The sequence below is a fragment of the Synchiropus splendidus genome, chromosome 12 (assembly GCF_027744825.2).
Source record: "Synchiropus splendidus isolate RoL2022-P1 chromosome 12, RoL_Sspl_1.0, whole genome shotgun sequence".
In the NCBI taxonomy this organism is placed as follows: domain Eukaryota; kingdom Metazoa; phylum Chordata; class Actinopteri; order Syngnathiformes; family Callionymidae; genus Synchiropus; species Synchiropus splendidus.
In genome coordinates, this window is record NC_071345.1 from 3,996,654 (window position 1) to 4,024,652 (window position 27,999).

Sequence of the window (27,999 nt, forward strand, 5' to 3'; positions counted from 1 at the left end):
GAGCGGACGAGACAGCAGCAGAAACACGCCGTCAAGTATGTGTGAGGGAAAGCAGACGCGCCATACGAGATTTGTGATGAACCTCTGGGTGTAGTTTGGGTCAAGTGAGGTGTTGCTCATCATCATTTAGCAATATACACTTGCTTATTGTGTTGCTGCTGTCTAAGTTCTGTCGCTTTTAAGGTTTAAAGAATAACATAACGATTCATATAAACTTTACCTGAGCTTCAACAGTTGCAGTGCATGATGGGAAATGTCTTTAAAGATAAAAATAATGAGAGTATATAAGGACCATGTAGTAGCTATTTGTTGTCCAAAGGAGATGAGACACCTTTAGACCTTTATTTTTACTTTTTATTTATTTATTTGTAATAGGTTGTCATAATCCGTTTAGAACGAATACCCCCTCTTGTTCCAGGAAGCCTGATTGTCTCTATTTATGTCAACCTCATTTTCTGGACGTGAAGGGGAACGCTGGACCCGATCCCAGCTGGCAGGAGACAAAAGTCGGGGGGCACCCTGGGCGCATGGCCAGTCCATTTCAGGACCAACAAACGGACAACCGCTCACATTCACACCTATTGACAATTTGGAGGCACGGTCTAATCCGGAGGACACTAGACTGCCAACTTGTGCGAGCACGCTGAGGACATAAAAACACACGGAGTGGAAAATGTGCATTTGCTTCGGTGACTTTATGTACAGTAGTTGCCTTTTTCCTCACCTTTTTTCTTGGTTTACTATAGTTCACATGATGAAAAATGTTGATGTAATGTCCTCATAAGTTGATCCATTCACTTATGCTTATCTAAAGCTGAGCCGTGGGGCAGCAGCAGGAGTTGAGGTGTAGATTTCCCTTGCGGGTCGTGGATGCCACGTATCTCATTGTTGAGTTGAGTCCTACTACCTTCCAAGAGTCCAGGTATCACTGTGCAGCTTGATCCTTCTGGGAGTGAAATACCTCCCCCAACTGCGTCAGTCTAGTTTCACTACATTTCTAATTACTACTGCTTGGTAGGAAAAAAACAAGTTTATCTGGGATTTCTTTTTTTTACCGAGTCATTTTATAATTGTATAATCATGTTTTATTATGATTTGCGAACACAAGTCCTGCACAGTCCATCTGTTTATGGTCTTGAATTCGACAGTTGAACTCTGGTGTCAAAACTGCTGAGCCGTTGGATCTGCCAAACTAGAGCTAAAACACATTAATGACCTGTGCTCAGCAGCGAGGGGTACTCCACTGTACCTTTTCCAAAAAGGGGAAGAATGAGCCATAAGCTCATTAACTGTACGAGCTGGCTGCTGTTGCTGCTGCTGTCAAATGAGCTGTGACTGGAGTGAGACGTTGGCCAGGCCAGCGTGAGCGATAAGAGTGAGAACGAATGTGAAACCTTGAAAATCACGTGACCCATTGAAAGGATTTCGAAAGGAACTTTTGAGGAGGGGAGTTTACTAGAAGTCATGAGGCATGGAGTAAATATGACTCACACATGATGAAGCCTGCTTGTATTGAAGAGACATGAAGCAAGTGGAACTGCTTCAAGATGTCCGTTCTCTGGTGGCAGCATGGTGGGCTTATGGTTAGTGACCTTGGAGTGAACCATGGAGCTTCCATGTTCTGCTTGTGCTGCGTGGGTTCCCTTCAGGCACTGTGGTTTCCTCCCACAGTCAAAAATTGCAGGTTATTTGGTAGCTTCAAATCTACTGGTGTGAGTTTGATCTATGCAGATTGATAACCAGTCCAGGGTCTTCCCTGCCTCCTGCCCTGAGTAGCTGGGATCAGCTCTACACTGTCATAATGGCAGGGAATAAAACAATGAATCTTTGTACGTCCGATGAGGTGGATTTGTGTTAGATCGTCTTGGCTTTAATGCTAGGAGGCTACTTTTAGGAACATGGAAAACCTTTTGGTGGGAGCAACTGGTTGAAACTGAATTTATTCTCGTTTAGCAAACATGGGATTTAAGGACACTATTCTGACATAAAAATAGTCTTCTGTAAATCAGTGTATCAGAGGACCTATGAATAGCAAATGACCTTCTCCCAGGACCGAAACAAGCCCCGGGGCCTCCTGTTCCAGTGTGTGAAATCACTTGAGAGAGGTGGAAAATATCTCATGATGCCAGTGAAATCCACTTGAATGGAAATGAAATGGCTTGTGTTGAATCGAGCAGGCTGTTAGGGAGGAGAGGAAAGGTGGGAGGGGGAGACACGTTCGTAGAGGGAGCGGGAGAGGAGGGGGGGGGGGGGGGGGGGGGGAGTTTGGGCTGGCATGACGGCTGCTGGCCCCCTGACAGGAAACTTTGCGAGCTCCACACTCCTGCAGAGTCTCCAAAAAAATGCACTTGACGGGACGTTGCGCGAACTTTCATCACTGAGAAGAAGCCGGGACTTTTGGATCCAGCTGCGGTTACTCTGAATCGGACTCCGCGAGCGCACGCCGGGATGGGGACGCTGTTTTACCTGCTGCTGGTCGCGATGTTGCGGCAGACTTGCGGTCTCGGTTACGTGGAGTCCACCATCCAGAGCGGCCACCGAGCTGCCAGCAGACACAGGTGGGCGAACCGCCGCAAAACACGTTGCGTCTTAAACCTTGCAACTCTGCTCGTGTGACCCCCATAATCCGGAGACCTGGGTTTGAAAGTCTTGTTTCTCGCCAGAGCGCGTTCTTTAACACCTTTAACTTTCTCCAATGTTGAACTTTATTTCCATGTTACGAAGAAGAACAAGTTGGATTATTGTCGCTCTCATGCTTTGAATGAGGCCACATGAAAACGAGGGTGGTCCCCGTTTTTTAAACCCCGACGGAGACCCCTAGAGACCCCTAAGGGTTTCACCGTTGCCATTAAAGGTCATTGAGTGATTGAAAGAAGTCGCTTTAAAGCGTCTTTGTACACTGACTTTAACAGCCATTGCTTGGAAAAGGACGTTTAAAATGTCAATCTTTATTTAGAATCTTAATTTAAGCAAAAAGAAAAACAAAAAAAATGCATGATGATGTATGGCTGTTTACTGTATTTACAAAAATTTAACACATAACTTGAAATAAGTAAGTTCAGTTCACATGTAATCTGACTGTCACATGATCAATTCCCAATATCCCATTTTGATCAATGATCTGGAATCTGAAGTGTTTTGTCAACGGCATGTGAGAGTGGACTTTCATTTCCTTGTTGACAGAAATAACAACTGTAAATGAGGTTTTATAATCTGCTATATTTATGTTGTGTTTTCTGTTTTTAGGTATAAAATGTATTCTCTGCCACATGAATATACTGTATACTATGTGCTGATAGGTTCACTATTCCGCTGAACCAATCCTCTGGAGGAGGGCTGCAGGGGTGGTGCATAGTTTTCTTTTATTAGTTAGTAATAACATGACGACGATGATAAATAATAATTTTCCTAAACCAGAAAGCTAATGTCTTCATTCATAAATGGAGTGTTTTGTATGACTGAAAAAAGTCCCTTCTACTGGGACTAACCAGCAGTGACGTACAAATGATTTAGGAAAATATGGAGTCACTTTCAATTTCAGTGGGAATTTATTCCTGGCCAGTAGGTCTATGATTTGACTTCCTGATGATGTGTCAGTGGCTCAAGAGGTCTGGGTGATTCACAGGGGCCTTACAGCTACTGGGACTCATGGGAATTGCAGTTGTGGGCTGTTTTCATGGGGAACCAGCAGATTAAGTAACTCCAATGAAGGATAATTGTCTCTGTTGCGGTTAAGACAATATTAATCCAGGAGTCAAATCATGTGTTGCAGCGGAAAACTGTCGGTGCATGACTGGGAGGGACATTTTGAATTTAATGGGAGAAATAAATAGCTATAAAGATTAAGAAAGGGTGAGAATATTGTTCTTTGAGGTCGCCATCTTGACCTTTTGTGGCTATCTTCTTCTCACTCTTGATTCCCAGAGTGTGTGTAAGAGGAAACTATACTTTGGATCCTGAGAACATGTCATGTTTCTTCCAGAGGTTCTGCTCAGTTCTGAATATGTTTTTGTTTTATCTTTTTAAAAGCAGAACTTACTGCTTTGGTTTGCTATTTTCGGATCCTAATTAGTATATTTGTGAAGGTTCTTATTCAACCAAGTCCTTGGAACTGACCTGGGGACTCAGAAAAAGGGACATCAGAATTCATGATGTAAAAATATTCAAAAGGCTTCTTCAGTTTCTCCACATTTTCTCTGTAGCCTCCATTTAGGGTGAGAAGTTTGGTCATGAAGAGAAGCTAATTTTGGGTGGCCGAGGCATCCTCCTCAGTGATGCCTCCCTAGTGAGAGGTGGTCGTGCCCAACTGAGAGGATGTCCTGGGGTACACACCCAGAAGTATTTCCTATTAAATAAATGTTTATTTCTGTCTAGTAGCGGCCAGTAATCCTGGAGGGTTTGAAGCTTTGCATCTAAAGCTTCAGAGATCATCGGTCATGCCTTCATGTATGTTTTTATGTCCTTAAACGCTCATGTGTTGTTAGCATGTAATGGAGCCTCTGCCTGAGGGGCCCGTCGGTGACCCCTGCTGCTGTGTGTGTAGTTTGTCCCTTCACGAACAAGGCAAATTGATTGGCCGATTGTTGGATGAGATGTGTTTTTGGAATGAATAACAGGGTGCAAGCTCATCTACAGTACCTCACATGTGGTCTGCATCCGCCTGCATGCCTGCATGTGTTTATAGTTAGCGTGTGTGCGGGGCGAGCCGGGAGTCTGCGAGTAGAGCTTCTGAAATATGAGCTTCTATCAGGTTTCTCACCACATCAGAGCCGAGCTGGCTACTGCAGGGATTCTGCCAGGTGATGAGACATGGATGGCTCACCGCTTTGGTGGTAGTCGGAGCTGAACTGCAGCGGTGAAGAAAGGAAAACAGGAGAGGAAGAAGAAGCGAGGCTTATTGGGAAACAAAGCACAAGTCAGTCTTTGATCAACTGAGATTGAGTGAAGACGACTTGTCAATCAATAAAATCCGATGACACAAGACAACAGTCTGGATAAGAAGGAGATTATTTTCCAATTGAGGTTTGAGAGGATGGGGCAGGATCTGGAAGAGGGTGTTTGAATCCAGTTGGCTATGAAGAAGTCAGCATGGTCAGGCTGTCATGTACACACACATACACACACACGCCGATACACACAAACACAGAGTGACGCATCGGACAGAAGAATTCGCTGGCCCGTGGCCGTGCAGTTTGGCCCCGTGACATCTGTTTGAACTGGATTGATCTGTTTTGACAGATGTGTGAAGTATTTCTTAAGCGCAGCGGCCAGTTGAATGAACTGATGACATCCACCGGGCTCTAATGGAGGGGGGGGTACGAGAGGAACCCAGTGCTGTCTGACATATCTCCTGCCAAAATGTCAGGGATTTGTATCATCCTGAGGAAAGTGCCTGCTTGGGTGCAGGTGCAACTGTTTTGTCTCACAGGGAGTGTAGATGACAAGACTGGAGATCACCACTGGGGGGAGCCTTAAGTAGATACAGATCAGTCCCATTTTCAAATCTCTGCCGTGACAGATGGAAATTTCAGCTTACTTTGTTAGAAATATCAATTATGATTGCCTTTGATTCTCCATTTGTCCCTTAGCTTTGTTTGTTCTCTGTTTGTAAGAATAGGTATTGTCATAAAAACAAATACACACTGCACTGTGTGAGCTTTAAATGCTCACTTTGAAACAAAACATGCAATTGAAATCAGTTGAAGAATGGTGTGGGAATGATAGTACCCCAACTGCTGTAGTATGATCAGTATGCTGCTGACTAGTAATATACAAAGCCATTTAAAGTTAGCTATAATTGTACGCAATTATCAACGCAAGTTTCTCATGTTTTGAAGAAAGATGAAGTGGGTTTTGGCACTGTTGGGTTCAGTATGTAGCCGACCGATGGCTAGCTAAAGGCGTATTTACTGGCTGTCGTAGAACACAGTCATGAAGTCTGGAATCGTTGTTGAGATATTTGCGTTACTGTAATGTGATCTGTTTTGTTAGTAGAATGTCTGGCCCATCTCTACTTCTGGGGTCGACCAACCCTTTCTTATGTACTAATTTAAAACAGTCAATGATGGCTGCTGCAGCACATTTCCTCACCTATAAAGTGACACAGAATTGAAGTCAACACCAACCTCTGTCACCTTTACCTTATCTGTTGTCACAACGATCTTCTTCATGTCCTGTTCTTCCACTGCCAGCATTCTCTGTCCACTGTCTTTCCTCATCTGTCTGCCACATCAAACTATACTATAACCGCACCATGACATTTACAAAGATTTCAATATTTCATCATATATTTAACAATTATATATGACTACTTACACAGTAATTCAAACTTAAAGCGGATAATCAGTTTCTATTTTACTGATCAGAAACATGAATGCACATGTACAACTGAATAACTGAAAACCTGAGGTCCGTGTTGGTGTGGGAGGAGTCACCTGCTTCTGGTGCCGTTCTGCAGCCACAAACCATTCCTACTGACCAACGCTGTTTTTCTTGGAGATGAAATCCCCTAACTCTGCTCTTCTGGTCCAACTGAATCTCGATCTTTTTCAGAAGTTGAGCAACCCTACCGCAATCCACGAGTGAAATGGAACAGAATAGCCAAGTGCAGCAGTTGACAGCAAGATAAGGATCGTGCAATGCATTGTAGGGCATGGTCTCTATTTTGACTCTTTGTGTACATTTCAGATTGATGTGGGAATGTTCTGCACACCACAGAAAAACAAGCAAACAAACAATCTCAAGATCCTGTTTGTTTGAAATGACTATTTTCAAGTCATTCCACCCTACCAAACTCCATCTCTAACACTCACTGAAGACATTGTCAAAACGGCCTCAGCTGCTGCCACATTTACTATCCTCTCCAGACAGTTGTGTCTTCACACTTCAAACCAGCAAACAGAGGCCATGCACAGCAAGTCAGCCCTGTTTCTAATAACAAGCAACAGGAGTGGGAGTGTTTGATCCTCAGGCACTTTACCGCTGCTGGATTTGTAAACCAGGTCAGCGCAGTTCACACACATTTGATTTCTATTCCTCTGCTTGTGAACAAGAGGGAGCAACTAGTGTCACTTTTATTGCTTTGAAGACACCATTTCTCTTTAGCTCGCTCTCATTAAAATGTGGTTCAGGTTTTTGTCAGAGTCCCCTGTGATGTAAACCTTGCTTTTCCTTAGGTCACTGGTTCTTCAGTGGAAATTAATAAATCTTGGCTAAATGTAGGTCACAGCTAAATAAGCCCTTCTTATGCAGGAAACCAAAGACTGATCGGCGATTAGTAAGTGAACAATTGTGAGCAGGGAGAGGGATTTGTCACCAGTAATTTCACTTGTTTTCTCTTCTGCTTGTTCATTACGTAAGCACTTTTCACTGGTATTGCTTTCCGTCATTTTTTTCTCAGTCTGGCTCAAATAAAGGTTTGTAATTGGCACTTGAGATAAAGCATTGTAGAACTAATCCTCACTTGATCTTTGACTCTTTAGGGAGGAGAAGCAAAATTATTCATAACAAATTAGCATAAGCTTTGTTAAAGGTCAGCTGATGATATATTTGAAATATCAAATGAAAATTTAGCGCCTGAATGAGAGTAAGAGATCAGTCAAATATTCATAGAGGCTGGATGTTGGACGCAACTCTGAGTTGCTTGTTATGAGACGTCTTCACCCGCCTGGCAGATGTTTTCACAAAGCGCTGATTTGACTTTTTGTTTTCTTTTGTGTCATTAGCAGTCCACAAACAAGGTCCTATACCTCAGTAGTTGGATGGATTTGGAGACGTTCTGATGAGGAAAATCAAAATAAAAGCTCAAAGAGTCGTGACGGAATCAAGGAAAACTTCATTAACCCTCGGAGGCTGATTGCACACGAGGAAGAGGTGTGACACACACAGAACAGGATGAGGACGCAAACAAACAAGAGCCTGCTCTAAATACTGAGGTCATCACCCTCTTGATATTATTTTTATATTCTAAACTTTTGTTTCGACTTATGTCTGATCTGGTGCCTGGAGGACAGTATGTTTAAAATACCAGCGTAAAACCTAGTGTAATGTTGCAGGTTTTAGGCTGAGGAGAAGACTCCCCTTTGTCCTGGGATTCTTTTATTTTAACAACCTCAGCGATTGAACTGTCACATCTGATTGAAGTCTGATATCAGCTCATCACGGAGAGGCTGCAGAGATAAGCTGCAGCCGGAACATTAGTCTGTATTTTCCACTTTGACTGGCTCTGCTTTAGATATCATCTGTTTGTTTGACTATCTCTGCCGCCTGGCCTCTCGTTTTTGTTTTTCATTTTACGCTGATTCAGCACCTGCTTCCTGTGCGATGCTTTTCGGTTGCATTATTCTCTTTTGCTGCACAGTGTGTAGACCCATTCATTCCAGTTGAAAGATACAGTATAAGTGTGAGTGACGAGAACTTAGTGTCGATAGTTTCCTGTTGTTTTTGTTTTGCATTTCATCTGTACGCTGCGCTGTGCTCTGCTATGTCCAGGTCCATGATGAGGTTGAGTGACAGCGTTGCGCCTTGCTAAAGTGGCTAACTGTGGCACTATTGTAAACATTACAAATATCATGGTTAAAATAAGATATCTTACACTAGTTTTAGCTACACTGCAAGGTCAACAAGCTAAAGCTAACTCTAAAGCTTTTCTAGTATATATTTTGCGATGTTTAACTTTAAGATTTGAACCTGTGAATCTCTGTTGGTGTGAAAGGAGGGTGGTACTCGCAGTACTAATAGGATTGTCTTCGACTTAAACACATCTTGGACATTATCCAAATAGACAGTTTGATTTTCTGCTAATTAGGAGAGTTAATAAATCGCTTTATATACATTGATGCCAAGTAAGAGTCTTTCCAGTCTCAGCTATTGTCAATTATTCCTGGGATCTTAATAAATGAATCGTCTTTTCAAGGTCTGGTGAGCAATATGTATTCAGATTCTCTATCCAAGATAACAAAAAGTAGAGGTGCTGGAAGTGTTTTGGCAGGTCAGGTGACTTCTTCCATCCAGGCTGAAAGACAGCCAGAAAACCCTCTTCTTCCAAACGCTGACGTATTTGAGCAATAATGCTCCAGCCGATGGTGGGATGACGACGTTCTCTGTATATCTTGGTGAACGCCAGGCTAAACAATCGTAGAGAAGTTTACACAAGTCGCCTTGTCCCGCCATGATGGAAAGAGCCGTCAATGTGTGTGTCAAACTGCTTTAAAAGACAAGACTGGAAGAATGTGTGTCTGCCATTATGTGTGTTTGTCTGTCGGCGTGCGCTCACTCGAGCATGAGTAAGAGCACTCAAGTGTGTCTGTTGTCGTCTGTGACTGGGTATAACTGTGTGTGTGTGTGTGTGTGTGTACAGGAGTGTACCTTTACAAGGCCGCCAGAGCAGTGCTTGACCTCTCGGTCACAGTTCAAACATGACGGCACACCCCTTTCCATGGAAATCATTCAATGCGCTGTCGAGGCCTTCCCTTGAAGCCAAATGAAAGCCCCCCTGCGACAATAGAGACCGCCGAGAGCTTGCTTTGTTCAAGTATTAAACTGCATCCCCCCCTTTTTTCATTCTTCCATTCCTTCTTCCGCCCACTTAGTCCCTATGCCACTTTTGTCACCAAATATTCAAGGCTTGACCCACGATTCTCCTCTGTGGAGCTCACGCCGTGATGCCGTTCAATAAAGCCAACCTGGTATGTGTGGGTTGAGATGTCAGCCGGCGGCTTCCTGCCTGTCGCAGAGTGCCTGCTTTAAAAGGAGGCGGGTTTTATAGGGATGCTCTGACAGGTGGAAGAGTTTCACTCAAGCTGAGTTGTTGCTCAATAAATGAGGTTGTTCCACTTGAGACCAACAAAAGTTACTCTGTTGTGTGTATAGTTTAGAACTGTGATGAGGGATCCGTTTAAAAAAAATACAGCTCCACAAAAGAAATATTGCTCTTTTATTACCGTTCATGTTTTTGTAAAAACAAACATCCTGGGGTTACATAATGCAGTTATGGGCCTCATATGTTTTTATTGAAACAGGAAGACTTGCCTCTGGAATACTATTCATGAGAAGCACATGCACAAAAGCAGGAGATACAGAAATGTCCAGTATTGTTAATAGCGCCACCTAGATTGGTTTCATATCCAGCATTTTCATGAGAGCAGCCTTTCCTTTGGTTTTACTGCGTGCTAATGTTGTGCTTGTTTGTTTTTTGTCTCCTAAAGCTACATAAGTGGAGATTTATTGTAACTATACATGTGTGATTTCTAGCATTCCTTCTAGCATCTCATTAATTGGTGGGAGTGAAATCGTGCACAGAAGCATTGGTTCGTTTTACAGCTTTAGTTTGGTACATTTTTCACCAACATTTTTTTTCACTTCACAATCTCACTTTTCCTCTTAAGTGAACAAGTTTCTATTGAAATTACATTCTAAATTGGAAAAAAAAAATTCAAAACATAACAAGCTTTCAATTTAAGGAATATTTGAACGCAAACTCATTCTTCATCTTCATTCATTGAGATTGATTCCAGTCATGCTGCCTCCTCGCTCACTATTATAGGATTGTTGTGCGCGACTGTAGGGGTTAATGGCTCGAAATGAAAATAATAAAAATAGAATATACTATATGGTTAAGGACCAAGGACCTCTATTGCGTTTCGTTGCCGCTTAAATGTGGAAACGGACTGCGTGATCCACTTCCTGAAGGGGTCAGGTGGTATGACTGCGGGGTGTCTGCATGAGAACACATATCAAAACGCTTAAGTTCCACGTGTACTTGCAGCTGAACCTGTGCCCTGAACTGGAACACTTCCATTGCCAATTACCTTATTGGCGCCAAGTGTTGTAGTCATGTGCTGTTGCTCATTGCTGGGGCAATTTCATTCAACTTGTGCCATTTTCAAGCATATTTTCATCTTGTTTAAAATTGAATTTAGGGCCACAAATGGGTGTCAACCTCGAAGTCTGAGACCATTGTACTTAGCAGGAAATACATTGAAAGCTGTCTGTGACAATGGAGTTATCTATTGGGGCCTGCCATCTGACTGTGTTGATGTTGGACTGTGTGGAAGATGATGCATTTTAAATTCAAGAAAAAGATTCTTTAACAGATTTCCTGCAATTTTTCCAGCGGCCATTAGGATTAATGGGGCTTAATTGGATTAGTGTTTGGAATGCTTTACAATTGTTGTTGCTGCTAGAGGGACTGAAAGGTTCAGTGTCAGGAGCTCTCATGAAGATTTGTGGAGAAAGCCTTGCTGTCCTCTAATTTTTAAACTCGCAATTAGTCATCGTCTGTCAAATATAAAGGCTGCTTTTATGCCTCTCCAGTGATGGAGGGATGGAAAATGACATGGCAGCAGGGGCGGTGTGTGGAGTAGTTTTGTGTACGCAGTTCCATCTGTGTCTGCTCAGAAGTGAGAAGAGAAATACAGTGGGGGTATTTATATAAGAGCCCAGATCTCTATCACGGCGACGGCCTTCGCCACGACAGAATAGTCCTCATCACTGGTGCTGAATCACGACACGGAGAAGAGGTCTCGATGTACTTCAAAGCCATGTTCTGCTCCAACTCCTGTTAGAGATGGTAGATTTACCGCCGCGGATGAAACTCTCCAGCATAAACCACAGAGCTGGTTATATCAACAGCCTGTAAGAGACAGCTGCGTTTGTGACTGATTTCATTTCTGCGGCGGTTCAGACTCCGAAATGTGCCAAGCTGTGAGTGAAAACATACGCTGTATATCTGCAGTATCACCGACCGCAGGACGGAATATTAAGTCAGACAAATGCGTTCAGCGCCGGAGGAGGCCGTTGACATCATGCACGTAAGCTGCTTTGAGCATGTTTGGGATACACAATACGTGTTTAAATGCAGCCAAATAACACTCAGTGAAGATGCTGACCTCGGGCGGATCTGCCTCCCACTCATGACTGTTTTCAGGGCGATAGCCGAGCTGGGTTTCAGAGAGATGGAGTAACTGCATCTTACTTTTATTAGAGGCAGTTAAGGCACAGCAAACATAATTGAAGGAAAGTAGTGTAATTTCATCCCCAGCCATTTACAGCGGGAAACAAACTTCCCTTTTTTTAATCTTCATCCCCCCCACCCAGGCCAGGAAATTGTACTTTTCAGTACAATACTTCTTCTTTCCCAGCCGTGTCATTAATACACATTCACACGGACTTGTTCTGAGAGCAGAGACTGACAGGGACTTTAAAGACTGTTTTCAAGGCCATAGTGGTGAGCATTTCAGTCAGAGGTGAGGCTGGTTTTCGGGCTTTTCTGGGTCATATTTTTGTGTGTTTCCACAGCTTTCTTACAGCTTTTACTTGAAATGGTGGCTCTCAATTTATCACCAGTGTGTGTTGTTGTCTATATCTGAACCAAGAAACCCATCTCCCAGTGTGTCACCAACAGCAGTGCAGAACACTTCTTTCAGTCACTGGATTTGAGGGAAACTGCTTGTTAGTTTCTTAGTGTTTGAGGCTTTTACAGAGTGAAAGTTTTGGTACCTCACGGCATCAAATGGGCTTCAGCTGCTTTTGTTCATAATGCTGTCCTGCCGATGAGCTTTCACCTCTAACACAAATGACTCGAGTCCCAATCTGAATGATTTAAGCACGTTTCTGCTTGATTTGACCCCTGGAGGTTTCATTTACATCCTGAATCCCCATCATCCATAAGTAGGTCAACAGTTTTGAAGCTACAAAGGTTGCTGCCAGTGAAGGTCTTACAGCTAATTATTCATGTTCTCTTTCCCACATACAGTCGCGGGCACGATCCAGGGTCAGCGCGGGTTCAGCAGGATCAAAGTGAGATGGTCTTTATGTTGGCGACATGAGCTCTGGGATGAAGAGGAGGTCTTGGATGAGGGATTCATTAAGTACGAGTTCAAAAGGTTGAGCATTTGCTCTACTTTTTGGAAGAGCTGGCAGTTAAAGGTTCAATGATGAGTGCCTCAAAATAAAAACTAAAAGTCCACGACCCAGCAGTTGAGAACCACTGGCTCAATGAGTCAAACAGACGCAGCAGAGCTGCTGATGGATGCTCCACCATGAAGGAGCTCTTTTATTCACGTCCTCTTCCCCGAAAAACTCCTCCGGATCAACATGACATGACACTAATAGCTGCCACTCATCTCCGCACTGCAGACAGGGATCTCAGCTAATATGAATCTGATGAAAGAAGAGTAAAAGGCAGCCGTGTTTTTAAAACCTGTCAAAGCTTTATCAGTGGGTCACATCTGCGAGGTCAGACCAGGTCATGGAGGAACATTTTGAGGACATATTGAGTCAACAATGTGGGTTTTCTCATCAAGGTTTCCTGTGAACCTAGAAATAAACCTTTAGTGATGAAGTTCTGTTGGTTTCACTTTCAGATTTAAATGAAACTTACTATATCAACTGCAGCAAAAGTTGACCGTTTAAATAATAGAAATTAATGAGAAATGTGTGTGTATTCAATGTCATGAATGATCCAAGTATTGTAGTTGAAAACATTAAGTCAAGATTTGGCTGCATGTTTTGGTTTAAATTGAGCACTTTTTTTTCTGTTTACATTTTTTTGTCATTTATTTTATTTTGCATCTAAAATGTGAAAAATAAATCTACAATTCATTTTATAACACTAGCACTGTGAAATTCAGTGATGGCAATATTTTACGCACTTTTATGAACAGTACTCAGTATATTGACAAAGATTTTTACAATTTAAGGTGCATTTTTATGAAAAACCAGTGTGTCTTGACACTCAGTTTTGACTCCATCATGGAATCAGGCTGAGTCCAGATCTTCACATTGAAACCGCGGCCTCACTCAGCCAGGGTTTGGCGTATCCTGACTTGGATTTACTTCAACAAAAATTGGAAAATTGTTTTGGATGATTCTATCGACCGACCTTCTTCATGCTGCACAGGTTTTGTAAATACATTTCCCACCAATAGCTCCTCTTACTGACTTTGAGGCTCGTCTTTTCAGTTGTTTTTATTGTCGATTGAACGTGTGATTGAGTTCACAGAAACTGTGTGACTGTTTATAGTTTCTTTGTTTGCTCTTGATCTTATTGATTGGGAATTGTGAGTGTGTTGGAGTTGTATAGAGTCCAGCACACAATAGCTGCCATTGTTGAAGCCTTCCTCTTATCCAGACGTGATCTTTGTTTGTCCTGGGGGACAATATCACTCGACTGTTGTCCAGAATAATAATCAAGAGTTCAGATATTGATCTCAAATCTCCGGAGTCTCATAGTCAACTCTTTATGTTTGGTTTTATGCCTCAAATCGGTCTCTGCCAGGAACCTGGGAGGAGCAGTGTGTGAACTTGTGTGCATACGAGTATGTTTTTCTGTGAACTCCTTTATTACTTTTTCTTCTCTACTCCTTCATTCTTTATCTTCTATTCTGTCCCAGCTGCTTAGGGCAAGGGGCGGTGGACATCCTGGGCAGGTCACCCATCAATCACATGACTCGCCTCTCACGCACAGTCAAACCTACAGTGTGAATTTATATGTCATCCCCTCACTTAGTGATGGCTGGATTGCAGGGTTGATGAAACAGTGTCATAATTTTCAAAGGCCACTAAGGATGGGCGATAACTTATTGTACACGATATACTGCCAAACGCGATCTCCACAATTACATAATTTCTAATATTTCTTTAATAGCATCAAGGAAATGTGTCCAGACTGCTCCATAGTTCAAGTCAACTGTTCAGAGACATGAAATATAGCAGACAGACGGCTCAATCTGACCCCTAAATAAATCTGGCAGAGCACCCGGTCAGACACCAGCGGCTTCTACCAGAGACGTGAAACATTGAATTTGTCATCTCTATGCTTAGTCCACTATTATATTTAAACATAAACAAATAATGATGTTGGAGACAAACTCCACTCATAAGTTTCATCATAACAGAGAGACTGTAGTGTGCAATACATGGAACAGAATGAAAATGGATTTGCCGAAATTTTTTTTGTCCATAGCGCCCCATCCCTAGATGCCACCAGATGGCGCTCTTTGTTTATCAATGAAGTGCGGTTTCATTGAATTGGTTGTTCAAGTCCAAACATTTTACAGCAGACAGTGCCCTCTAGTGGCCTCTGAAAATCAAGACACTGTTTCACGAAGCTTCATCTACCTATCACTACAGGGTAACAGTGCTACTAGGTTTCTTCCGGGTCTGGTCCAGCTCTGCTCACGTGAAACGACCATGTGTGTGTGTTAGCTCATGGTAAACTGGACAGTCATTTCCTCTCTGTGTGCTGGCAGGAACTGGTGTGCGTATGTGGTGACACGCACCGTTAGCTGTGTGATGGAGGACGGCGTGGAGACCTACATCAAGCCCGACTACCAGCGCTGTACCTGGGGGCAGTGTCCTCGAGTGGCGTGAGTTCACACACACATATCAGTGGAATAACCTTCTGTCTCGCCGCGCTGACTTCCTGTCCTTAATTCCTGAGAACTTTCCCCCCTTCGCTCTGCTCCTCTCATTCCGCTGTGTTCTCTGGAGAGTTTGGGCGGCGGATGGTGCCAGGTCCTGGACGCTCGGCTGCTCTGCCAGATCATAACCGCGTGTGACTATAGCTGGTGTTGTTGGTGCTGATTTGAGGCAAACACAGCGGAGTGTTGATATCATGATGTACAGCTGGTTTTCCCAACTGCCGGCAAGCATGAATCAAAGGCCCTCTCATCTCATTTGACCGGAGCATGGCTGCATGATCCCTCCAGCCTCAACCTAAACCTGGGCTATGCCAAGAATGAGCAGGGAGCAGTTCCAGGCACCACAGTCGAGCCTCCCGCCCTGCTAAACAATCTCTTCTTTATTCTCTCTAGTCCCTCATTTTTATGATTCTCCTTCTCTCTTACGGTAAACTCTCCTCAGCTCCTCCCTTTTGCCTTATTTTCTCACGCTACCCCTGAGATGAAGGGTGACAGAAGCCCGTCATTACTCGCTGTTGTTGCGACAAATCAAATCCTCAATTTGATCCTCAGCTACCGGACGTACAGGAGGCCGAGGTACAAGGTGGCATACAAGATGGTGACAGAAATGGAGTGGAAGTGTTGCTACGGTTACTCAGGAGAGGACTGTCAGGATGGGCCCAAGGCACCCACAAACACAGGGCGCCCCCGTGTGACACAGACCGGCCATAACACCGGTGGCGGGCAGAGAGGTGGAGACAGTCGGAATGGTAAGAACCAATTCTTTTTTTTTATTAATGAAATATTGTAGTGAGCTGTGGCTCTTTCAAGATTTGAGAGGATCATAAAATAATGGATAATTTTGTCTATTATTTTTTTATTTTTCATTACTGTCCGAAATTATTTTTTAACTGCATTTTTTTTATCTACAGGACCTCACTAGAAACAGATGAAATAGACCGTGTTTAATGCTTAGAATAGTGACTCGTGAATAATAGAGAAAATCTATCAGTGTAGCAGAGTAAAAAATAAATGATATAATAAATTAACTTTTTATAGAAATTGTAAAAAGTGTCAAAATAAAATTACAAAAATAAATTATATACATGAGAATTATTTTAGATATGCAACAAATAAAAATATACATAAAAAATAAAGTGTGAAAATAAAATTACAAAATAAATAAAATACTGTTATTTTAGATAGTGAATTTGAAAACAGCAAAATCAAATACATTTTTAGTTGATGAATAGCTATTCCTCCTATAGCTAATCCAAAAATGAAATTTCCTGCAAACATACCACTTAATATGCGTAATTCTACCAACACCTGAGGGTAATCAACATTCAACAAAATCCCAAACTTTGGATTTAAATAAAGACCTTGTAGTTGGGAGGATGCTGCATTAACTTGAAATGCTTTAGTAATCGTGGTTTGCCTCATCACCAGGTGACAGCGAGAAGATTCGGCAGCTGGAAGAAACCATCCGTGGCCTGACCAAGGACCTTCACAACATGCAGAACACCATTGACAGCATCAACCAGAAGATGTACGTGTTGAGGATTATTATATTTTCCATTTCACCAACAAGTCCTGCACTAAAAATGCATATTTTCAACACTAGTCCGAACCTAAACGGAGCCATCGTGCCCTCCGATTCGGCGCAGCCTCACATGAAGGAGACTATCAACAACATCCAGAGCAAGCTGGATCATCTGTACAACAGAACTCAGGTTTGGTCACGTCAGAGAAAAAAACAACTGTGGATGTTTAACAAAGTTAAATCATGCAGGTCCACGATCAAACTCTCCTCAACATCAACAACCACCTGGTGAACGGAGGCAGCAACGACCTGGACGGGGCGTCCATCGGTGGCGGACATAGAGGGGACCAGCTGAACACGCTGAAGGAGGAGATACTGACCGAGCTGGAGAGGAGAGTGTCTCTGTCCTGCTCCTCCTGTCAGGTATTGTTTACCAGCCAAAAGCTCATGGCATTGCTGACTACAATCTCATCCAACACTTGTCTGTGGTCAGGCTGGTGTGGAGGACATGAGGCGCCAGCAGCAGGAGGACAGAGAAAAGATCCAAGCTCTGGAGAAGCTGATCAGCTCCATGGACCAGCAGATGAGAAAGACCCTTGAGATCTCTCGTACAGAGACAGAACGCTCCCAGGCCTGCTGCAACAAAGTCAGTGATTTGGAGAAGAGAGTGACTGAAGTGGAGGTCCAGGTCAGCAGCACGGCCACCAAGTGTGACACCATTAAGGGTCGGCTCGACAAGGAGCTGGCCGGCACCGGAGGAGGGAAGGGGAGGGTGACGGAGGACAGGCTGAACGGAAGACTGAGGGAGCTGGAGAAGAGGCTGAACAACACCATGAGGAAGACGGAGCAGAGATGCACCAACTCCGGAAACAACCTGAAGGACACCGTCCTGAGGGACGTCATCCAGCTAAGGAATATGGTTCTGACCCAAGGGGACGACCACACTTTTAAAATCGGGAAGCTGGAGCTGGATGTTGCTGTTCTGGGGGACACGGTGACGGATCACAGCCGTCGGTTGGGTCTGCTGGAGAACATCACGGCCATCCTGGATGGACGGGTGGCGTCGACGGAGAGCATGTGCAACGACACGAACGGGAAGGTCCCAGAAGACTCTGTCAAAACCCTCGAGTGGAGAGTTGTCGCCAACCAGGAAGAGATCCAGACCTTCAGCACCAAATTAAAGGACCTGACCGTGTCAGGTGACTCGCTGATGGACAAAGTCATCAACCTAGCAGGCGACGTGAAGAGGATCATCGCGGTGACTGGAGAGAACGGGGAGAACTTCGACAAGATCCTCACCGAGGTGGAAACTTTGGGCCAAGATTGCTCTGTGTGCAGCAGTGTGGAGGCAGACTTGCGGCTGTTGACCAACTACACCAAGTCTGGACTGGACCAGTGCCACGGAGAGCTGACAAACCTGAGGAGGAAAGTGGACTCTGGAGAATCCCAGTGCTCCCAGGTCTGCTCCAACCTCCAGGAGGAAGTGGGACGACTCCGAGAGGAAGTGGAGGAGTGCACCGGACAGTGCAAGGTCAACATCAACGATCTGAAGGACCGTCTGGATGGTCACTCTGTGCACAGTGGAAGGCTGGGAGGTCATCTCAAGTCCATAGAGGGAGAGCTGGCCGGGGTCATGGTGACATTCAACTCCATCAACCACACTCTGAAGGGCTTGGGAAGAAGCGTGCTGACACAAGGGAACCAGCTGACCAACCTGATCGGCACCAACGACAACATCATCGCCGAGGTAACGGCAGGGATGCTGGTTATTAAAACATAGACAATATTTACTGTCAAAGCTTTTACGGTTTTAGGATCAATTCAAATGTATTTTGCAATGAAGTACCACAGCATTGCCACAACCAGGAACTAAAGAAGCACATACTGTAAATGTTTAGGGAGATAAAATAATGATAAATTAGGAGATTAATATTTAATAATCACTTCACTATATTATCCTGTTATTGAGTTATCATTTTTCATTTATATTCGTTGGTTTTTTTGTACCACTTTATAGCTTTACTTAAATATTAGTTTTCATTTTTTTTGTGATTTAACTGCTAAAACTGTGAGTTACTCTATAATATATTTATTATATTTATATTATTTATTTTTAGAGTCAATTTAATGTCTCTGATTTAAAAAAAAAAAAAAAGAACATTCATCAGCCATTTTGGTTCTCTCATGAACATCCAACCATCGCTAAATCTGTTTTTATGGAAACAGCTCGAGGTTAAATACGGTTACTGGCATCCACTTTCAAGTTTGTCCTCAGTCGTGATTGTAGGATTTACAAGACAAGGGTGCAGATGAAACATGAACATCAAAATATGTCACCTGCAGTAGTGATTTCAAAGCCTCTGAGTGCAATATTACATTGTTTCAATGAGGACTGCCGTCCGCTGACCTCTTCTGGTGAGGCTCCAAGTATCAGGTCACTGTGGGATGATAAACTTTCAATTTCCCCATGAGAAAATATCACTCTCCTGTCTGGCTACAAGAACTGAAACAGAACTTTTCTCTGTGGATTGAGAAAACATGGCTCCGGGTTTTGTCCTGATAATACTGGAGCATTGTGCACATTTATTGAGTTTCCTGACAAAGTTTTGATAGTAATCCCTTAAGGAAGTAACGTTTTGGATTTCGGTTGAAGGTGGACAAGCTGCAGAAGGAGGTGACGGAACACTTTGAGGACTCCCAGACACGATTCAACAGCCTGGGAAAAGAGATGACTGAAATAAGAAGCAACTTTGCAACGGAAGTGGGGGAGTGCCGGCGCTCCAGCGACGGACTGGATGGCCGACTCACCAAGCTAGAAGGAGTGTGCGGGCGCTTGGATTCTTTCTCCGACAGCCTGGACCGCCTCAAAGAGGGCCTGGACCTGCACGTGTCCGGCCTGTGGGAGTGTGTCCACGGGCTCAATGACACCGTCACGTCACATGAGGAAGTCATCGACAACATCCAGAACGTCCAGCTGCACCACGTTCACAACAAAATACACAAGCTGAACTCCTCCGTCGTGGACTTGGTCAAGGAGTTCCATCACTTTAAACTGCAGGACTTCAAGGGTGAGTCGCAGAGGTCAGGGGTCGTGGGAGGCTTTAGGGAGGCGGGGTCGAGTAGCACTGAAAATAAACCAAAGAAAAATCCCCCAAATATTCACTTTATCTTCTCAAGTGGGAGTTCAAGTCGCACTAAGGTCACCTCTATACTGGGGACAGAAGCAGCTGCGGTGTCTGAACTAGCTTCCTTCTACTCCACTCCAGGTCCTCCAGGTCTGACGGGGCCTCAAGGAGAACGAGGGGAGCGAGGAGTTCCAGGCCCCGTTGGTCTCCAGGGGAGAGTTGGACCTCCGGGCACAGACGGACAGCAAGGACCCGTTGGACCCCCTGGTAAGTCTCCACTGTTTCAGATAGTACTTTATATAATAAAATTTAAACTCATATTTTTTTGTCTGTTTCAGGTCTCAAAGGAGAACAAGGTGAGGGGTGTTCATTTAAAGCACTGAAAGCTTTTTCTTACCTTCAGCTTTAACAGGAAAATAACTTGCTGGGTGTGTGTTCTCCCTCCCACAGGCCCCCCAGGTTCTGACGCCCACGTTCCACGTCTCTCCTTCTCCGCTGCTTTGACTCAGCCAATGAGAAGCTCAGGAACCATCGTTTTCAACAAAGTCTTCGTGAACGAAAACAGCGCCTACAACCCCAAGACAGGTGGGCGGGGCTTAAAGAAGCCTTGAAATATGCATGTCACATATTTTCATTTTCACTCTATTTATTAGTCCATTCATTGTCTTTTTTTGTGTGTAACCAGTTTTAGCAAAGCAACTTATGTATTTGCCTGAAAAGTAATTATTTAGAATTGATTGATACAATTGTATTTGTATGTAAAGTCGTCAGTTTTATTGTAATGTTTTCTAGTGAATTAAATCATTTTTTAGGTAAAAATATCGTCTTGTTATTGCATTATATTATAATTGTGATGCATTTCTTCTGTTTGTAATGATCAGGAAGAATGTTGGTGTGAAATTCCAGCACTTGAACTTGTCTCTTCGTCCCTGTGTCCAGGTTACTTCACTGCTCCGGTCAGAGGGAAGTACTTCTTCAGTGGAATCCTGACGGGTCACAAGAACATGAAAATCGAAGCGGTGCTGTCCAAATCCAACACGGGCGTGGCCCGAGTGGACTCGGCCGGGTATCAGCCCGAAGGCCTGGAGAAGCCCATGGCAGAAGCCAAGCACATCCCCGGAGCTTTGGCCGTCTTCAACATCATCCTGCCCATGGAGGCCGGGGACACGGTCTGCATCGACCTGGTCACGGGCAAGCTGGCCTTCTCCTCGGAGCCTCTGACCATCTTCAGCGGGATGTTGCTCTATGAGACCGTCTGATCTGACCCACTGGAGCTGGGACTCTCGGGCAGCAGAGCCACTTGACACTGGACAGTCAGAGACTGAGAGGAAGTCAAGAGTTGTATAATCTTGTGGTTCGTGTTCTTACACAGCTGTTGGCTTGAAGAGCCGACGTGGCATCAGAATGAAGGCCCTGCAAGGAACACGTCACTAACAGATATTATATATTTACTGTGCGACAAAACTTGAATTATTTTCATGGAGGTCTTACAACCACGAAGTGAGAAACCATCATGAAGTGTGACGCTCTCCTGTGAAATCCAACCGAGACTCTCTTCCGCCCCTAGTGGAGAGATTCTTAAAGACACCAGCGTTTGAAGGACTAAGACTGTAATGCATTTCCTTATAAAAACAAGTGAAGACGCGAACCATCCAGAACATTATGACCATCAGCTGGAATTCTTTTGCTGCTCTGCTCTTCCTAATGCAATGGTCAGTATCTGAAGACGCTCTAACTGGTACCTTGCGACCCAAAACTCAATCACACATGGACCAAAACTGAAGCTGTCAACTTTCTCAACTGCAGAATCAAAATACAGCCTCTGGTGTTATGTTGCGGTGCATTATGGGACTTGTGCTATGGTTGGTGGGAGTGCTCTCAAAGGCATTTTGCTCACAGAGCTCATGAGCTGATGTTGCTGTTCAGTAGTCTCTGTCTCACGGGCCAAACCTGCTCCGTACTTGGGTTTTTCATGTCTCACCTGGGGCACAGAACGTCCCGGGTCGGATGTGATCAGTCACAAGGAGTCATAATGTTTCCTTCTATCGTTCACTATCACGCCACCGTACCTATTTATTAGCCGACACAGCGACTTCTGAGTTTATTCCTGAAATGTTTTCCTGTTGCGCTAAAGTGCTTTATTTCTTTGGTTTCTCTGTTCTCTCAAGTGGAAGCTTGAGTCACCTCCCAGTATCACAATGCGTCCAGACACCCACCACGGAAAGAATGTGCTGTGAGTTTAACACGAGGGGCGGACAGAGTTTAAACCCTCCGAAAGCTCGGAGAAGTCGCCGACAGTTCGGCGGGATTATTTAAATCAAACCATGGCAAAACAAAAAAGGCTATTTTAGGACTCCGGGGGGGGGAGGGGGGGGGTTTGGAAATATGAAGCTTGTGTCCTAATAAGGTCGATCTGAACTTCACGGAGGATGAAGCGTTTAGTTCTGAGCTATTCTGTTCTTTGCTGGAATTTTTATGGAAGGCATCAATAACAGCTTCACAGGCTTCTATGCAGGAGAGTTGGGTTCTATTTATAAACTGTATGTAGATATTCTTGAGCATGTTTGTTTTTTATCCATCAAGTTAAACAGTTGTTTCTATAAGGACTGTACATATTTCATATCACTTCACATGTGGATGTGTTTTGTATGTTTTTGCTACGTGTGTGACTGAATTGATCAATACAGAGGTGAAACTGATGTTTTTGTTCTTCATTTTAAGTCAGTTGCTTCCACTTTAACTTGTCGCAGGTGGGCGTCCTTTTGTCTTCTGCCTGTCAGTCCACCCTGCCTACACTCTCTTCTTCACTACCCCTTGCTGCTCCTGACCACAAGGACCACTCTAATCGGGATAAAAGTCCGATCTGAATTAAAATGCTTCATGTAAACATGTCTTCCAGGTTGAAACGAATCGGATTCGATCGTCTCTCATTGTAACTGCTGCTCTACACTTCTGATCCAGAACCATCCGAACGTGTAAAACAGATGAGCTCAAGAAGCAGCAGAATCCCAGACAGGGTCAGATTCCATGCTCATCGTCTGTAATACAAGAGCAGCGCTTGAGAGGACTCGGTGCGACCGGAAGGTCTGTCTCGCCGGTGAAACCGATCATCCCAAGTCGTCTCGCAAACCTGGATTGGTTTCATCCTGTGCAACCTCCGATACAAGAAATCATTTTAACAGAGTCAGAAACCTCCACCTCCACTCTTCCAGAGAAGTTTAAAAGTTTTCACCATTTCAAATCAAGAGACCACACATTATCCATAGACACTAAAAGAGCGCACTCTAGCGGCAAGTATAAGTCAAACGCGGCTCCTGAAAACGCTTGCTTTTCCACCTGAATCGGTCTGTTCCAGGTCTCCCACACAAGTATCTCTTTGGTCTCTGGTGTCTTTGATGTCGAGGTTTCCTTCAAAGGCCTGTCGTCATCAAAGGCATGAGAAAGTACATTAGAACAAAAGTATATGTTTGAACATTTCATAGTTCATCATGGCAGGATTGTTGTGTGGATGAATTCAGTTAGCATCGAGAGTTACACGGATACAGCTGTGGGGTTAGAAAGTGCCCACCAGCCCGGATAAAACATGGCCGCCTCTTTAGGTTCCTCACTCAGCAGTTGAACGTTGCTCAGCGTGACCAACACTCTGGATGGTGAGTTCAAAACATCTGACGTGATGACGTCGCGACTACTGGGACTCTGTGCTCTCCCGTCCAGCTGGCTCCCGTGACCCCCGCCGTGACCTTCGGGGTGGCTCAGGGTCGCCTGGAGGTCCTCCAGATCTACCGCCTGCTGCAGAGCATCCATCAGAAGGACAAAGCTCACATCACCAAGATGGTCACCATCGGGGTGCAGAACCTCATCAACCTCACGGAGCCCCAGCAAGGGATCGGGCCTCTCCACCTGGCTGTCATGAAGAACAACGAAGGTGAGGCTCTTCTCTGTGAGGTGAGGTGGAGGCAAGACGCCGCTGACCCGCCTGCGCCTCTGCTCTCCTCAGACATGGCCAGCTTCCTCCTGTCCCAGGGGGCGCACCCCGACATCCAGGACAAGAGGGGCCGCACGCCGACCATGCTGGCGGCAGAGCAGGGTCGGGCCAGCATCCTGGAGCTGCTGGCCAAGAACGATGCCAACATGAGGCTGAACGACGCCGAGGGCAAAGGTGGTTCGTTTCAGACCTTTAGAAAACTTTCAAATGTATTTATCATGTGATGTCATTGCATTTATTGAACTTGATGAAAATACTTCTATTCTTATCCCGACCTTTAATGCCACCGCTGCAAGTACTACTTCTATTACAACTACTACTGCTACTACTACTACTACTAGAACTACTACTATGTAGTACTATTACTTCTACCATTACTTAGATTTTTTTACTGCAAGTACTAGTTTAATACCATGACTCCTGCTGAAACTCTCGTAGTAACATAAACTACTAAGTGCAGTACTACTACTATGAAACAACAACTGTTACTGATACTTACTGATACTTACTGCTACTGTTGCTACGACTGCCAGTAATGCTGCTACAACAAGAACTGCAACTACAGAATTACTACTAATACTGCAAATACCGCCATCCCATTTGCAACAGCTACTTTGACTATTACTGCGATGGCTGCTCCTACCACCAGTACTACCGCTACTAAAGCAACTACTGCCATAAATGCGACAAGAAGTATTGTTTAACTGTAAGTCACAGTACTAAGACAATTACTATTTGTACTTCTACTACGATGAAATTACAGCAACAAAAAAAGACTATAATCACCACTTGAACTACAACATCTACCCTTTACTATTACAAATAGTACCTCTGCTGCAAGTAAACCTGAACCCTCAGGCAACAACTACTACTATTACTGCTACTACCACTTTTGTACTGCAAGTACAACTACTATGGCTCCAACTTCTGCTAAAAAATTGTTTTATTCTCCAGATCCAGATTCTGTCTGCCTTTGCTGCAACTAAAACTGAACCCTCAGTCAACAACTACTACTATTACTGCTACTACCACTTTTGTACTGCGACTACAACTACTACGGCTCCAACTTCTGCTACTTCTCATAAAGTAAAATAAAGGAAAAAATACTTTCATTCTCCTGAAATGTCTTTCTTCTTGACCCAAGGAGTTCTCTTCTACTGCATCGAACCCACCTGGCACTCGCGCTGCCTGCAGGTGGCGCTGAAGTACCAACCAGACATCAACAACGTTTCCCTGCATGGGACACACGTCTTCCAGCTCATGTGTGAAAAAGCCCAGGAACACGGCCCCATGTGTCTCCGCATGCTGGACGAAGGAGCCGACCCCAACGCCAACGACGAGGTCCTCCATCGCGGCAGCAGAGCCACGGGACCGTAGCCTGAAATCTCCTCTTCACCCGCTTCTCCTGGTCTCCTCAGAAAACAGGCATGACAGCTCTGATGACCACGGTGAGGGGAGGATGCTCCAAACTGGCCAGGGCCATGCTGAAGAAAGGGGCCAACCCCAACACCCTCAACCAAAAACGCCATTCTGCCGTTCACTATGCTGCCAAGGGCGGCTTTTTGGAGGTTCGTGTCCAGTCTTTCTTGACTTCCTCAACAGCACAATAATCGACTTCATTCTCTGTACCTCCATCTTTGACGGTTTTCTCATCCGTTTCCCGCGGTGCGACCTCTTCTTCACTCTGTATGATGCGTGCTTTGCTGGACCGTAGCACTGCTGCCATCTGCTGACCGCTTGAGCTCATTGCATATTTAACACAAAACCTACTGATAAAACGGGTGGAGGGATATGATTTTGAGAGGGGAAAAAGGAAGGTTCTTATTCATTCACTACTTCTTTTTTAAATCATATGTTCTTAACTGATTGAAAATACCAGTATTATAATGAATAAAAGACTATCTTATCTTAAATAAGACGTTATATATTCACAATTGTTATTGGCATGTACTTATTTCAACACGTTTAATAACAACATGTTACTATATAATAATAATAACAATTATTTCCTCTGACACTATTCATAAGAATTGGAGCTCTCTATTTACACATCATACTGTCTGTCTTATCTTATTCATTTATACTCTATATTTTAATGTTTTCCTCCATTATTTTGTGTAATTCTCAGACGCGCACCCTTTGAGTCTTCAGTCTTTTATTAAAGGAAAAAAAGAGATTTTTGTGTGTATTTAGTTAATACATTTTGGGGGAGATTGCTTCTCCAAAACTCCAACATGATACAATGCTACCTGAATGAACAAATGGACCACTGTAAAGACGTCTTCTTCTTAATAACATATTTTGTTTTAGATTATCCAGATTCTGTCTGCCTTCTCAGCTGACATGGGAGTGCTGGACATGGACACCTGCACGCCGCTGCACTACGCCGCCGAGACTGGAGATGCCAACTGCTGCAAGTTCCTCGCCCAGAGAGGCCAGTGCCACGCAGCCTACTCCAAAGCAAATGAAAAGTTGAAGTTGCTAGTCGTGAAAAAGATCTTTTGTGTTCTCTAGGTTGCAATCCCAAACTGAAGAACCAGAACGGCCACCTTCCTCGGCAGATCGCCAAAGATTTCTCCCACAAGCCGGCCATGAAGGAGCTGAAGAAAGCTGAGGCGCGGGCGAAAAAGGGCGACAAAGGCAGCGGCACCGTCCCCCTGACCGACCTGTGGGCCTTGACCCTCCACGACTGGTCCAACGAGTACGAGCAGGAGCTGCGCAGAGCCTTCGGAGAAGACAACGAAACAGTTTCGTCGGAGACGTTCATGTCCGTCCTGGAGGAGCTCAAGGCTCCGGTGGACGAGGACCAGATTCTGGTGGTCATCTCCGCTCACGACACGGCCAAGCAGGGCGTGGTCAACATCAGCGAGTTCATCAAGGGGACCAAGTACATCCAGAAGCTCTTCCTCCTGGCCGCCTACGTCCCCAAGCAGAAAAAGGCTAAAGGCGGGAAAGGCAAGAAAAAAGGGGCCTTCGTGCCGCCCATCCCCATCTGCAAGCTCCCGGGAGAATACAAGCCACGGCGGCCGGATGGAGGGCCGCCGTACTTCATGGTGGAGGAGTTCCACAGCCCGTCTGACTCCTGCAGGCTCAGTCAGGAGATCCCTGCCAAGCACCCCTTCGAGAACGACTCAGCCTGGTACCAGGACAAGCCGCAGAAGGTCTACGTCAACATCAATGACTGTGTCCGCAAAGGGGACGTGCAGGTTCTGGATCACGCCTTCCTCCACGGGGCTTCCGTCAGCACTGCAGACCAGTACTTTAAGGACCCCCTGATGGTGGCCTGCGCCACTGGCAACTACAAAATGGCCCAGTATCTTCTGAATAAAGGGTAAGCACCGCACTTCCTCTGTTTTATTATTATTGTTTCTGGGTTCAATTCCATTTTGATGTCAAGTTATAGAAGTGGCTCAACAGTTCCACTATGAAATGTAGAGACACTCGTCCTTCCTTGTAAAATCAGCGTCAGCATCAAGTGAAGTGGCTTGAACTTGTGATGTCTGATGTGACCGTGGCAGGGGTGACCGGAGCAGGACCGACCAGTTCATGTGGACCCCGCTCCATCACGCCGCCCAGGGAGGCCACCTCAACATCCTGGAGCTCCTGGTGAAGGCCGGGGTCGACCTGGAGGCCGCGTCCATCAGTGAGAGCACGGCTCTGATGAGGGCCATCCAGGGCTGCCATCCCGAGTGTGTGGACTTCCTCATCCAGTCGGGCGCCAACGTGCTCGCCGAGAACAAGAGAGGTTGGATGCTTGCTGTCATCTTCTCCCTCAATCTTCCCACCCGTTTCCAACCCATCTCTCTGTGCAGGAGACAGCTGTCTGGAGCTCGCCACCGTTTTTGCCAATATGGCCGTGTATGAACTGATCCAGGCCAAAATAGAGTCTTTGCCCAAACCAAAGGCAAAGAAATAGTGCTACAAGGATTAAAAGAATCACAAAGA

The 27,999-nt window shown here is 44.7% G+C and overlaps 2 protein-coding genes across 8 annotated transcripts in view; both read left to right on the top strand.

The window, feature by feature from the left end:
* Positions 1-22,768, top strand: part of emilin1a (elastin microfibril interfacer 1a) — a 52,414-nt gene extending 29,646 nt beyond the window's left edge. For 2 of the 4 annotated variants that reach the window (XM_053880533.1, XM_053880532.1), the window contains 11 exons: positions 15,252-15,368; positions 15,975-16,171; positions 16,845-16,950; positions 17,026-17,134; positions 17,194-17,367; positions 17,438-18,691; positions 19,598-20,012; positions 20,211-20,336; positions 20,408-20,425; positions 20,520-20,654; positions 21,009-22,768. In XM_053880533.1, coding sequence (XP_053736508.1) covers positions 15,295-15,368; positions 15,975-16,171; positions 16,845-16,950; positions 17,026-17,134; positions 17,194-17,367; positions 17,438-18,691; positions 19,598-20,012; positions 20,211-20,336; positions 20,408-20,425; positions 20,520-20,654; positions 21,009-21,328 — 2,928 coding nt within the window. In that variant the 5' untranslated portion in view covers positions 15,252-15,294 and the 3' untranslated portion in view covers positions 21,329-22,768. Of the gene's footprint in view, positions 1-2,305; positions 2,559-15,251; positions 15,369-15,974; positions 16,172-16,844; positions 16,951-17,025; positions 17,135-17,193; positions 17,368-17,437; positions 18,692-19,597; positions 20,013-20,210; positions 20,337-20,407; positions 20,426-20,519; positions 20,655-21,008 lie in introns of those variants that run through there. The other 2 variants (XM_053880529.1, XM_053880530.1) reach the window with 2 other exon arrangements.
* Positions 22,769-23,560: 792 nt separating this feature from the next.
* LOC128768440 (ankyrin repeat and EF-hand domain-containing protein 1-like) lies at positions 23,561-27,998 on the top strand. Of its 4 annotated transcripts, none has more exons than XM_053881325.1 (9): positions 23,561-23,719; positions 23,784-23,994; positions 24,067-24,231; positions 25,199-25,395; positions 25,473-25,622; positions 26,365-26,488; positions 26,569-27,385; positions 27,573-27,799; positions 27,867-27,998. In XM_053881325.1, the coding sequence occupies exons 1-9, from the start codon at positions 23,717-23,719 to the stop codon at positions 27,968-27,970; spliced, it is 1,998 nt and encodes a 665-aa protein (XP_053737300.1). In that variant the 5' UTR covers positions 23,561-23,716; the 3' UTR covers positions 27,971-27,998. The 4 variants fall into 4 exon arrangements, with proteins under 4 accessions (XP_053737300.1, XP_053737301.1, XP_053737298.1 ...); XM_053881326.1 differs by having other exon boundaries at positions 24,067-24,228; XM_053881323.1 differs by having other exon boundaries at positions 27,573-27,974.
* Position 27,999: the final 1 nt, after the last annotated feature.